This window comes from Morone saxatilis, unplaced genomic scaffold, assembly GCF_004916995.1.
Source record: "Morone saxatilis isolate NCDOM2014 unplaced genomic scaffold, NCSU_SB_2.0 Contig14, whole genome shotgun sequence".
In the NCBI taxonomy this organism is placed as follows: domain Eukaryota; kingdom Metazoa; phylum Chordata; class Actinopteri; family Moronidae; genus Morone; species Morone saxatilis.
Window position 1 is genome coordinate 17025589 of NW_023339696.1, and position 14724 is coordinate 17040312.

Below are 14724 nucleotides of genomic sequence, written 5' to 3' on the forward strand. Positions count from 1 at the left end.
CAGACCTGCAGCACCAGCAGCTTCAGACCTGCAATTAAGGACGTGTGTGAGTGTCCAGGTCCAACTAACACCGCCTATAGTCAAGGAAAGTAAAAGCTGCAAAGCAATTTTAACTATTTGAACTCAACGTTTGATGATTTTGACCAATATCCTCTTCGACACCCAAAAGTGGTTGTGTTTCCTTTTCCAAGATGACATCTGCAGCTTTTTAATAAATCCTGTCCCCGTGTGATGAGCACAACGCAGGAGATGAACTATTTTATTATTGAAAATCTGGTTTAGCCTACGTGCTGTGATGTGTGTATTAAAGGGCTTTTTAAAATCTTATTTTCAGTATTTTTAAAAAAAGAAAAGCTCCCTAGCTCCCCCTTATGGAGAGCCTACAGCCTGCTAAATGGAAAGAGAATGAGTTTGTGAGTGAGTTAAAAAACTACTTGACACTAAATATAATGTTTATCTTTTCTATAGAACCTAATGGGTATAATAAATGTTCATATATATTGGCAATGAACCCTCAATCTGTCCATATAATCTGTTTGCTTTAAATAGCTGGTAGGGAGACAGTGCGCGCGCACGTCTGAAAAATCAAAACTGTGATTGCGCGCGAGAAAGGCTGGATTTAATTGTACACGTACACGTACGCGCGCGTGTGTGTGTGTGCGCGCGTTTGTGGGTTTATTGCGATTGCGCTCACACGGTCTTGAATTTGTCCCGCGGATGCATGCGAGAGGGGGGAAGCTCTCCCGTTACAGCAAGGCAGCGCAAAAGTGTCGGCGACAGGACGCGGGGCGATGCGCACAGCGGAGAGTCTACAGGAGCGGACGTGGTGAGCGTAACAGCTCTCTGAGGGCAACGAGACCAAAGTGTGAGCTGTGAACACAAACGGCAGCAGCAGACCCAACGGCATAAGTCAGCATCTCCATTGTGTTTGTGGTTTTTTGAGCACACCTCTCCAGTAAAAAAGCTAATCGGAGGAGGTCGCCGTCTTGCTCGTTATTCCAGCAGGACGGCTTCAGTCCGAGCGTCCGCTGCCCGGCTCCACACGCTACCGTGCGCTCCCATGATGGACCAGCACTGGTGATTCGGTGAGGGAAGACAAGCCACCCTGGACGCCAACAAGTCCACCGTGCTTTGAGAAAATGGGCTGTTTTTACATTGTGGAGGGGGGGGCTTTGCTGTAACACCGGCGGATCATGGCAGGGGTACACGCTTCAGATGCTGTGTCGGGACATTTTTTGGATCCTGCCATCGGCGCCCAGCCGGCCCAGGGCGAGACCAACGCAGCGGGAATCACCGGCGATGCGGCCGCGCTGCCTCAGACCGGTACCCGGGCATACTTGGAGGTGTCAGCCGCTGCCCAGGGCTACGGGGCCGAGGGAGTTTACACCAATGGACGGTACAGGGAGCACAGCAGTCCGAGGATCGGGAGTGGCAGCCGAGATAATTCTGCCGAGAGAAGTCAGGGAACTGGAAACACACCTTGCGGCATCATGAAGGTTGGTTGATTGAAACACTCAGTTTTTCTCCTTGTCAACCGGTTCTCAAGGTGATATGGGGAATTTGCTAAGACTGTGCCACATTGTGACAAAGCAAGAAAAGGCTGTACAAATGTGTGGTAAGCAGTTACCTAAACTGTGGTCCAGACTCTTCCAGGGGTCCTCAGAGTTCTACTGGATACCCCAGAAAAATCAAGCTGCCTTTATTTTGCTAACTCTCAGTAAAGGTTTAACAGTAGAGAATACATAAGGGAATTACCACAGATTAGACTTTATGTCCCCACTTACAATAAAAACAACAGAAATCTAATACATGAGTGTATTAGATTGAAGAACAATAAATCTCCACAGAACATCTACTTGGTACCCTGCATGTTGGATAATGACACCTACATGAAGATGTAATATAATCATTTTTAAAAACTATATTTGTATATATATATATAGACCTAATATTTTGACTCTAACCTCTTCAGATATGCATCTTTAATGTCAGTTCAAACAGTACTGGAAAAAGGAGCCTGAGAATTTGCAATGTTTGCTGCATTTACCCTGCTGTTGTTACAATAGGTCATACACTTAAACCCCAGTACAGTACAATATTGGTGAAAAGTTGCAGTGTATTTGTTCACACACTTTATGATAGCTCTCCGTTGAGATGTAGTTATTAACATTCATAGCATTCTGCTGTGGCGTCTGTGTTAAAATTTAATGCAAGAATAATAAAGTTTTTAGCGGTGCTGCAGCACACCCAGGGTTAAATTTATTAACACTTGACAATACAGAAGAAAAAGCAGGTCTTAGTGAAACAGATGGTGCACAGAATGAATTCTGTGTGCTTTGAAACTTTTGCCGAATATAAACATGATTTGTGGGCTGGGGCATGCACTCTTTCTCCATACAGCCCTGTCTATAATGGAAAGTGTGCTTTTAATATTTTTAAACGGTTGCCCAGCTCTAATTAGTGCTCCTATTACTGCAGGGTTAATTAAGTGGTCTTCCACACACCTACATAGGCACGATGGCAACTTTCTTGACATGCTACAAGGTTACCCCATGTTATGCTTTTAATGCTCAAGAATGCCTTAATTTTACAACAGAGTGCAATCTGTTTGTACGACAGGCTTCATCATGGGGTCCTTGGTGGAGATAGTACTGCGTAGGTGGGGCACACTGGAGAGTTACATTCTGTCATATCAGACCTAGTTTGCTTAGCAACTGACACAAAACACTGGCTAATTCTCCGTTACCCCCGTTATTAGAGTCCCTGTGGATGTGGGCAAACACAGTGCACACTCCCACAAACAGCATGTATGTATGAAAACAGACACTAACACGGTTCAATGTTGTCAACGCAATGGAATCCAAATAAAAGAACATTTCTGCTGTTTCCTGAGGCTTTTCCGACCAAAAAATATTGTTCTTTGTAATAAAAAAAAAAATCTTGAAATATCATATGGCTCTAAAACTCTAAATCCCTCCTCTCCCTCCACAACAATCAGTCTTACCTATGTGAAGCTCATGAGCAAAACATGACAGGCAAGCTGGAGGGGATTGTGCTGTCTGAATATGATTGATAATAAATCTTCAGAGGCTGATTCTCTGAATACCATGTTTATATGATGCTAGAAAGTTATCCTGCTGCACTTTGCTTGTATAGTGTGATGAAGTACAGCAGCAGAGTGGGACTCTGCCATAGAGTTTTATGACCCCAGTTGTGATCCGTGATACTGCATCGGAGAGGTGCGCTAAGATTTCTTCTTCTGTTGGACGATCATGTGGACAAGTGAAGGTGAAATCACGGGAAAGTATAGTTGTGCGAAAGACCGAATTTTAGACTGGTCAACTGACTGTACTCGGTTAATCTGTGCACAGCTTCCCTTATTTATGTTTCACCTAGGCAGCTGTCGGTGTTAATACTGTAGAATAGATAAACTATAATTAATCTGCTGCTTTTTGTTGGAATTTTAATAGATTGCAGTTTTTCCAAAAACATCACCAGTCCAACATTGTCCCTTTCTCTAAAGCAGTTTCAAGTAGACTTAAAAAGTCTTTGGTTATATCCCGTTAGCAAGTGTTGTTATTTACTTATGATGACCTTGTAGAACAGGTTTGAGCATATTCAACGCACAGAGGTGAAACGTTGCTGTCACAGATCCTGAAATATGTCTTATACCATTTGTTACCTTCTCATGTTCAGCATGTGTTTCCAAGTAGGTTTTGTCTGTGCACGTCTAGAAAAATGCATCGCACATTCTACTGATGAAATAGTGAACACTATTTAAGCAGAACATGGTGGGAAAGTGGGTCAGCCATTCTGTAGACTTGGTTCATGTATAGCTTCATCACAGCCACCCACACTTTGGCAGCACTTTGCTGTCTGTGTGTTTGAGTGGAGGTTTTAAAAGGTGAAGGGGCTACTGGTCCATGGGAATAGGAAAGCAAATGAGCAATTACAGCACTGCGTTACCTCATTAACTTGGCCCTCAACAAGCAGATCTTAGAAGAGAAGGGTTTGTGTGTCTGTCCCTTAAGCAGGCATCCAACTTTGTCGTTTCCTCAGCGGGGTGATAGTGTCATGGTGGAGAGGCTGCAAAGTGGCTAGAGGGGGGTTTGTGATGCAGCCTTGTTATGTAATGCTGGACTGTGGACAGCTGCGAGGCCGGCTCCAGCCTGGCTGCTGGGTGGGGGGGGGACTGACAACCAGCGCAACTAGGGAAGGAGCAAACAGGGTTTTACCAAGAGTTTAATGACGACGCTATTGCATCCTGACAGAATCTCCCTTGCATTTGCCATATCTCTCCTTTCTTCTTTATTCACTCCCCCCGCCTCCCCACTCTGAAGAGTCCTTAACCTTAGCAGCAGATAAAAGGTCAAACATTTATTTTCAGACATCTGCAATACAAAAAACTGTTCATGGTTGGGTTAAAGGTAATCTAAAAAGAAGGGAAGACATCATTGATGTAACATAGTTAAAGTTCACTGGGAATAAAAGATCAATAAAGATTACACAGTTACCAGTCTGTCTTGCGTAAGGTCCTCTCTCCCATGCACCTTGGCTCTCTGCCTCCATGAGTGGCAGGATATCAATTCACCCTCTCATTCGTGACCTCATATAATAGATTTAAGCAGTATGACCCAGTGTGACCCTCATCAGCTCAAGAGTGTACTGGGATGCTTAGGAAGGGGCCGACATATATGATTGGCTTACGGAGGGGATTGACTAAAAAAAGAGAACATCCTAGAGGAGGAGGTGATACTTTTTAAAGAGGTTTAAAAGACGGAGATTCAAGTTTACTTTAGGATTCTCTAGGGTTCTTTACTCATTTATATTTAGTTCAACCAAAGGTATCTTTAGTTTAAAGGGGAGGTTGGAAAAGTGTGTTCTCATTTTTTTAAAGGACAGAAAATTCCTGGGTTAAAAACAGGAAACTTGAGATGTAATTTTGGTATACTCACATCTCCAAATCTGCCTCTGGTGAAGTAATGTATTCTGCCACATAGAAACAGGGCACAGAAAGTGATGTCAAATAAGCACAGCCACTGAAATGCTCCTTCCAATCTCAAAGTCATCCTCCTCCACTCACTGACCATATAAATAGAAAAAGCAGTCCAGTACTATGTTTGACCACCTCTGGCCCTTATAACAGCTGCCATGCATCATCCCAGTGACTCAACAGAGGACTTGTAGTGTCCCAGTGTTAATACTGACCATGCAGACATCAGTGCCTTTCGTAACTGCCAAGGTTGATGTGTGGATAGTCCTTTTTATGGTGCATTCAAGTTCATCCTACAGGGGTTTTGCAAGATGGATATCAGGGATGGTCGCCGGGTCATGAATGTCATTTTATCTAAATGTTCCTTGAATCTTTTCTGGAGGATTCTTGCACTATGACAGGGTACGTAATCAAATTGAAAATATCCGTCCCCTTGGGGGTTCGTAAGGACTATGAATGATGATGATGTTATGATGTGAAGGTGTTCTCTGGCATTGTATTGTCACATTAACCCAGGAATATAGCTTTTTCTGTTACTTTATGCTTTTTCAGCGTATTGCTTCACAAGCAAAACAAGGGTTGTAAATGGAGTTGCCATTGCATACATTTGTTTATTTACTGACTTAACCTTATGCAAATAGAAAGGGAAGGCCTACTTCTTCTGCACAGCATGTTGCTTGCCTTTGAATGTAGATTGCAACTCTCTTCTTTCTCAACTCCCCAATACCACCTGAGGTTTTCTCAGACCTCTCATTAACTGGGTATTTGTGACCAAATTATTATATTTCCTCAATATCCCCAGAAGCGTTCAAACTCGCATGAGCTGGAAATTATTTCGTCAATAACGAACACTTTAATCATTTAATGGTTAATGGTTTGTGGCATGTGGGGTTGTGTGGCCATTCATTTATTAATTGCCGCATTCAACAGTTACAAGTGCATGCCTTTGTTGTTATCTTCAAGCAGCAAGAAATTCAGCAGCAACAAATGTCAGTAGTGCCAGTCAAAACAATGATCGATGGTCATTGATTTTTGAAAGACTTTTGTGTTTAGCTACAGTATATAATATGATCTGAAAACCACCTGGTGAAAGAAACACCAGTCTTTCTTTGTGACATTTCAAAAGTTTACTTAAAACCTGTCTGACACCTGGATAGAAACGTAGCTGTAGGGGATCTGACAGACAGGAGCACAGTGTCTTAACTTTCTGCCCCTTGATGGATTCCACTGTCAGGCCGCCTCTGCTCATGGCTATTGTTTAGCTAATGCGAGATTTGGCTGATCCTCCCGAGGACTGAGGACGCCTCAGCACAAGCCTGAAATAAAAACACTGATTACATTTAGTGGGATCATCTGAGATGATGATGATGAGAATTGGAATAAGAGTGTGTCCACGCCTCACTGCTCATATCACAGGCTTTACGTAGATTAAGAGCTCCCACCAAAAATGTAATTTAAAGTAATGGGTAGAAAGTATAGATAGATATCCAGGAAGTTGAGTGTAAAATGCATGTCTCTTTTAAGGATTTTTTTAAAGGATTGCAGCAGTGCCCTGTACTGACTGCTTAGATATTTTTGGAAAACCGAGATCTGCACTGCGTTGAAACAGAGGCAGCAGAAGTTGTGAAGTGGTGATTACAGACGTCTGGGGCTGCTGAATCATCGCTTGCTCTCTTGGCTGGTTCTCTCAAAGCAGCAATCTGCAAAATACAAACATCTCAAATAGGCCTCTTTGTATTTGAATCCACAGTTTAGCGTCAAACAGGGAGCAAAAGCATCAACCGTTTTATAAAGGTCACTCACCCACAGAGAAACACTGAGCTCGAGAGCCCCAAACGCATGCTTAGAACAAGTGTGATTAACATCTCAGTGGAGCGAATTCAAACAACGAGGAGCTGTGATTTATGTATATTTTACGTTTTTGTTTGGCACGTTATTTCAAGGTTATTTGAGAGGCCTGGCTAATTTCTCTCCTCTCTCCAATATGTTATCACTTGAAGCTGCATCGCATCAGATCAGAGCAGACAAAAGACTCTTGAAATCTAGAAGGAGGGGAAATCAAGTAGATCTCCTAGAGACATGACATGGAGAGTCCATATCTCAGTTTCTGAAGCTTGGTTTCAAACACAGTTTTATAAAAGTATTTAGTCATTAAATTTACTAGATACTGAATGAACGTCCCACTGACTTGCAGTCGGGGTGGAGATTGGGGTTGGCAAGGGCTGAACAGAAGTAACTTTATTTTACCAGACCCTTCATTTACATGTAGCTACAATTTAAAAGTATGAATGCTAACTAGCAAACAATTGACTTACTGCTGTTACAGCTCTGACAAGGATCTGACTTTCCCTTCTTTAAAAATTGTTGAGAGACGGCAGACCAATACAGTTCCTCTTGTCCTTGTGGCCATCCGTCTCTTGTTTCATGGGGGTGGGACGGTCCAAAGTTACCTCTTCCTAATCCTTCCTCTGTCTCTATTCCCTTTAAGGATAATGACTGAGCTGGAACCTCAATTAGTTATGTCTCCAATTGGGCCCCAGACAAAGACAGTTCTTTCAAACAAGAACAATGAATTTGATTGGACCCCACCAGGGTGTGTTTGGGATGAGGCCTCATCTTGATGATCCTTGTGGGATGTGTGCGGCAGTGACACCACAGCGGAGGCAGAGTGCCAGCGTTTAGCTGTGTGTATGTGACAGTGAAAACTCTCTGGGCAAAATCAGGGCAGTGCATTGGTTTGATCAGGAGATGATACCACACAGAATGGTCTTAGCTCTCCCAGGATAGCTGTTGTCATTTTCGAGGACATAAGTAAGGATGCGTAATATGTAGATTTGTCAAGCTGGATGTTTCCCAGGTTCATCTGGGCTGGAGGAACAGGGGTCTGATGGATGAATAGGACAATATGTCTATGAGAGCTGCTCCACCTGGCTTTGCTCTGACATGTTTTTTACTGCCTGTAACATCGTGAAAACTCCTCTGAATCACATTTTTTTGCTCCTTCATTACATGCAGTAAAACAGGAATGTAACAGTGGACTCAGAAGAGCGCTGTGTGACTAAGGATGATGAAACCATTTGCAATTATTGAAACAGTTCACCAAAATAAAAAGTTGCATGTTGATTTTTGAAAATTGCCATTTGAAAGCAAATCTGTGTAATAGCCAAACAATCTGTTGTTTCAGTGCATCGTATAAGGGGGGATTGGGAACAATTTCAACATTCAAGGCAATTCAGGAGAGTCAAGTCTGATTTTGTACTATTCTCACTCTCCCACTTTTTCTGGTACGATGTGTAGCAGTCGTGATTCACGTTTCGCACCCTGTTATATTGCAGACTATGTGAAGTGTGAATCCAAGGTTTTCCCCAGGTAATCCCACTGACGGGAAGGAAACATAGGAGATGGAGCCGGCTCTGTTTCTTTGGGTTTCTTTTATTACAAGAAGTAATTAAAAAAAGCAGAAAAGGATGGTAACAGGTAAGACCAGAGCCAAGTCTTCATCGTCCTTGCTTTATTTACTCAGACAGTCAATCTGTTAGGTTTGGCCTGCCAGAGGGAGTGCACTGTCTTCACGTCTGCACCGTTTCATTCTTCTGTTCCTCCTCCTCCTCCTGCTCCTCCTCCTCCTCTTCCTCCCGCTGTCCAGGGTGTTCTGGTAGAGTTATCTCTACGCTTGAGATCAGAGGAGGTAGAGAACGATTAGTAGAGGGAACGTTTGTGTCTTGGTGCACGTGTGTGGCCATTTTCAGACTTATTGGAATTGACAGTGTTGAATGTTAATGGTGAATTTTGCAGCATCCTTCCAAAGTGCAAGTTTAACATCTTTTTTCAGTGAAACAAAAACTCCTAAAAGAAAGTTAATCATGTCAAAAGACTAAACCCTTCAAAACTGCCTCCTGAGAGAATACAATAGGATGTGGGAAAACTAATAATGTAAGATAAGGTCAGAGAATTGCAGGAAGAAGGAAGTGATGCAACTAGTGACCATCAGGCCCTTTGGGTGGATCTGCATTAAAGCATGCCAGAGCTGAGATGTTAGGACATCATAGATATTATTAGGTGTTATAGTACACAATTTGCATGACACGTACGAGTCAAGCCGTCTTGAAAGCAGCTTGACTTTTTTTAACACATGTATAGATAGATAGATAGATAGACATGCAGGCCATCATCAGTGTGTGTACAGCAGAGTGGTTCAGAACTAACCATGGGCAACAAATTATCCTGCAGGAAAAGAAATCAAAAATATTGATCAGTAGTTACAGTTACCAGTAAAAGCACATACTGCTGGTCAAACAGGTCAAATGCAGTGATTATGCAATTACACCCTTACATAATCACTGTATTTGATGTGTGGTAAAATACTACCAAAAGTACAGCTTTCACTGTTAATTGTTGTTACTGATCAATATTGTTTATTTATTTTGTGTTGTGTTTTAGAGGTTTGAACTACCATAGATTTGAGTGGAGACTTCTCTTCTGGAGATAAAAAAAAACCTCCTGACTTTCTTACGCTGTCTGGTTTCTATATTTTTCTCCCTTGTAAGTATGGATGCCAGTGTAGTTCCTGGGTACTGTCGGATCCATTTTGTTATATTTGCTTTGTTTTGTTTTTCATTGCGTTTTTCCACTCTTGTGTTCTGTCTAACCTTGCACCATGTCAAGACCCTGCCAGCCACAGAACTCAAGTTTATTTATAAATTATATAATCGTGGGCCTGATTTCGTGTTTGCCTATTCTGAAAGGTCTACAAAGCAGAGCAGCCTGCTGTGTTTTCAAGTTGCTGTTGATGAACAGCATAAAGAGATTATCTTATGATCAGTTTGCAGTTTTCAGTCAGGCAACTGTCGCCAGTGTCGCGTGTCAGGCGACTCTTTTGGTTTTAGTAGATATCAGTAGATTCAGATATCATAAAGGCAGTTATGTAACAGACCTCTTTGCTTTATGAGAACTCTTGTCTTTAAAGACAATGTGCCTGTAGACAATGTGCCTTTCCTGTCCTAAAAATTATAATTACATTTAAATTATGTTTTTTAAATTAATTAATTAATTTTAATTCTTTACCAGGACGACTTTAACTTCTGGCTCAAAGCAGTTCTGTGCTGAAGTACAGCCCTACAAAGTCGCTATAGACTCGGTCTTGTTTATGTATGGAACTCAATGAGTTGCAAGAGGCTTATGCAAAGTGCACAATGCATTATGCAGCATACTGAAAACAACTCAGTAAAACCTTTCTACCAAGTGTGCAACTGCAGTACTGACACTGTTATGAAACGAACATCTAACCATGTCAATATTCAATAACACTCTTTTGGGCTTTATGGTGAATGAAGTGACACATCATGAATGTTCATGATCAACATGGGCAAGTATATATGGAGAGGCTTGTTGTCTTCTCAGCTATCCTGTACGTCTGTTTACCACTATGATTTATGATAGGCACTGGTACACAGACCTTGCCAAGGATTCACAGATGGTGCCATTTTTCTTTATGCCCTGGCACAGATGGCATAAGATGAGGGAATTGTGGGCTTTAAGTACAGGAGCTGAGTGTGGTTGTGATTGGAAGGGGGTGTAATGAACGATTTCATTGTCTTGTTTGCTTCATCGATTCATCGAACCATTGTCACATTTTGCATTGCTAGAAATCATCCTTACCACGTGATCAAAATTTGCCCAGGAATCAAATAGAGGAAAAGATCATTTATGTAAAGCTTTTCCATTCTTGCATGTTAATGTTTTTTGAATTCTTTTATAATTTACCGGTAGTTGTGTTGTCTGCCCACACATTAAAAGAAATATGATGAGCCTTTTATTGATGAGCCATTCTTAAACTGGAACACCTACACAAGCTGAGTGTGAACCAAATTTACCTTTCAATTGCCATTCTTTGCGTTAGACTTTCCTCTTCCACAGAGACACTGCTTTTCATATTTTCAGTAATTACTGTTCATCCTGAATCTTGCACAGATGTTACTGAAGCCATCTGCCTGGTTTGTTTTTTAAGATGTTGAGCTGTTTCTTGTTGCCGCCATATCCTCATCCTTGCAGCCTGTGACCTATGTGTGTTGCCTCAGGGTGTTTTTCTGCAGGTTACAGTGCAAGCACATGCATGTCACTCAAACATTCCACTGATGCTCTAAAACACACACACACACAGTATTAGCATTTCCATTGCAGCATCAGTTACTCTGCAGCTTTAAACAGAAATCATTATTGACAGTTTCTTCTGGGTTTCACTAAATCACTCTTAAATTCTACAAGTGTTTTTTCAGCTGAGAGAGGGAAAGCTGCCTGTGTTCATCTCTTCTGTACAGTAAATGTATGTTTGTATGCGTGTATGGCTTCAGTCAGCCTTGAGAATATACATGATATGAGTTTAGGGATTGGAGAATTAGACACAGGGGTCTCATGTGCTCCCAGCTTGCTATCTGCTCTGGGCCTCTGGTCCTCCGAGCCTCAGCCACTGAATGTTCAGCGTATAACTTTGTATGATTATGTTTTCTCTGAGAGTATACAGTTTGTGTGCGAAGGAGAAGCAGGCTGGGCTTTGCTGTGACTTTGGAGTGAGGGGTTGTATTTGTGTTCTTTGCATTGGATGTGTGGGGGTCTTGAGAGAGAGAGAGAGAGGCAGATGTGAAGACAGTGTGGGATTTATTGGCATTAAGAGATACACAACATGTTTCTACTTCTAATTAGCAAACTTGACCAAACTTTTCTTATAAAAAAAAAAAATTCTATGGGTTGGAGCAAACTAAATGTTATGCATTATGTGTCATAGAGGTGCACTAATATCTTGGATGCTAACTATATAATCAGAAGCAGTAGTTGTCAGTAAAAGGGGCTAAATGTTGCTAGAAATAGTTTTTAAATAGTTAATCTGTCTGTTCTAGTTGCTGTAACTGGGATGAGACAGATGATTGGTTTGCATAAAATACTTATTATCCACAAAAGCAAAAACCACCTTAAGTCAGTGTCCATGTATCTGATTCTGGACTTGGACACATGGCTGTAGACAGAAAGACAGGCAGAGAGAGCAGCATTAATCTCTGAAGGCTTTAAGAGTGTTGCCTTCAGCATGCTCTGCTGCTCACAAATACCTCGACTGCTCGTCTGTGTGTGTGTGTGTGTCAGAACAGATGGAGACAGATAGAGCCTTTTATCCATTGATGAGTCGAGAACCGTATGGGTTGCACCACTCGCACACATGCACAAACACACAACACACTCAACAAACAGTGCAGGGAACAGCAGAGTACTTGGATGCTTCACAATTTTCAAGACAAGGCAGTGGAGAAATTACTGCACAGGACAGAAGAAGTGCAGAGAGCCTCAGTGTGGATGAGCAATTTGAAATAAGATAGGATAAGATGTACTCATCCTGCACCTGTGTCTCTGAGAGTGCAGGCATTTTGTTAATGTCTTAAGAACGTTTTTTAAGCATGGCTTAACAAAGTGGAGAATAAGATTATAATTAGATTAGATTTTAAGATTATAATTGTTTCTTATGACAGACAGGAGGAGGTCGAGGGCAGAGCCGAATGAACTGAGAGAGCTAGAAATGAAACAGAGTGAATAGAGGGGAGAGACAGGGAAGTGGTGACAGGCATGAACAAATGGAGAGTCAGAGACACAGGTAAAATGTATAAAGATGAAGTAGGAATGAATTTTAGAGAAAAGAGAGAGGCTACAAACTTTCTGAGTGAGTGGGAGAGATTGGTTGAAGGACAGAAACAAAGGAAGTGGCGACAGTCATGATTGAACAGAGTGGCAGACTCACAGGGAGGCCATATTTGTTATGGAAAGTGTGAAGTGGAGTGTAAAGTGCCTGCGCAGAATAAATGAAATAGAAGGAACGAAAGGCTAAAAACTTATCTTTTTAACATATTTATCATTTCCACTTCCAAAAATGTTTTCTCTGTGTTATTAAAATGCCCCACATTTTGAGAAAGTGCCTCTAAATGTTTAGGGGACATTCTAAAGAGATGAATGTTTAACTGATTTTCCCTTCAAGGCTTTTTTCTCACATCTGCTATTATGGAAATCGTTGAAAACTTGAGTTTATGATACTAGATAGTGTTTCAGATTAGTTAAAATATAAATTTTTATTGACAAGTAAATGCTACAAATAGTACCTCGGTGGCTGGTTTCAATCCCAGGACCGATGGGACAAATGTGATTAAGGAAAGTGAGTAGTCTATCTTTTACTTACCTCAACAAATACTGTTGAAAGGCCCTGCAATTACAAGCTGCCCCATTTTTTTATTTAAATTTTATTACGGTAGTTATATTAGAGTTATGTTCCAACTTAACCCTCTATTAATCTACTAACAGCCTGTACTGTCTTTGAATGTTGGAAGGTGTGTCTATTGTAGTCTCTTTTTTCTCTTCCTATCATCTAGAGGGCTAAGATTGGTCCAGGCAAGAACTCAGAAGGCAAGTCGGCCAACGCTGCATCACGGTTCGACTCCAATGGCAACCAAGACCGCATGAAGCTGTCTGACTTCAACTTCCTGATGGTGCTGGGCAAGGGCAGCTTTGGCAAGGTAAGGCCATGGCGTTTGTATGTCTGTCCCGTCTTCTACTATGTATTTGCCACAGGTGCATATTGTATTGTATTACTGTATATCTGCATAGACGTCTTTCAAAAGCTACAGTCTTGCTTTAAGATCCCAGCAAAAAAACAACAACCCCACAATGGCGACACACTCTGTTAGTTTGTCTTCGAAGCTCGCTGTCGTTTTTTAAGAGTATGCTGCTGACCTTACTTCACATCCTGACATACTGTCCCCACTGTTCATGGGCTTAATTGTAGATATTGTAGATAACACTTATTTTTTAAGGATTCACACGTCCAATGCTCCCAGGGAACGTATTACATGTGTGGTAGCCATCATGCGTATGCAAAGACAGTTAAAACAAGTATATCGGTTCTAGTTGTGTGCTGTGATGAATATGTCTGTGAGCATTTGTGTGTGTTCGATCATCACAGCTCTGTATCCACACACGCAGCTTAGAAGAAAGAAAAGACGGACAGAAAGCGAAGCTAGAGACAGAAGGAATTAAAGGAGATGAAGCACAGGTAGACAGAGATGGATGAAGGGAAAGAGAGACGAAGAGGATGACGTGACAAGTGGAGAGAGAGATGAAAGGAGAGGGAGACAGAGATGTGAGAGCATGGCGGCAAGGTTGACATGAATGAATTGAGAGAGAGGTAAAAACGTCAGACTGAATGAAAAGAGGGGGGGAGCGAGAAGGGGGAGGCCTTGGAGAGGGAAGACTGACATGAATGAATGAATGAAAATCAAGGCAAGAAACAGAAAGAATGGAAAGATGTGGCGAGAGAGAAAATTGGGTAAACGACTGGTAGAGCAGCAGGGGTAGAGAGAGTGAGAGAGAGAGACCATTGTCTGTGTACCAGACCTGTATGCCGGCAGCCTGTTTCCATGGTAACGGGCATTTAAAGCAACACTGATGCGTCAGTGTGGAGAGAGTCGAGGGTCGATCATTACTGGAATACCCGACACACACACGCATGCAGACACACAGAAACATGCACAGATACGCATGAGTGCACACCTTCTGTATGCACACAAAATGTAGACACACACACGTGCAGCTGGTGTTGGAGCATACAGAGACACACACATTCCTATTGTATGTACGCAGATACACACACGTTACCACATGCACAACAGGCGTTCACGTGATGACGTGTGTGTGTGTGTGTG

The 14724-nt window shown here is 42.0% G+C and overlaps 1 protein-coding gene across 1 annotated transcript in view; it reads left to right on the plus strand.

Annotated features, from left to right (window-relative positions):
- The first annotated feature begins 678 nt into the window (after positions 1-678).
- Positions 679-14724, plus strand: part of si:ch211-210g13.5 (inactive phospholipase C-like protein 2) — a 65726-nt gene continuing 51680 nt past the window's right edge. Inside the window, exon 1 of the mRNA XM_035655255.1 lies at positions 679-1496. Within this exon, the coding sequence (XP_035511148.1) occupies positions 1194-1496 (303 nt within the window). The 5' untranslated portion in view covers positions 679-1193. The remainder of the gene's footprint in view (positions 1497-14724) is intronic.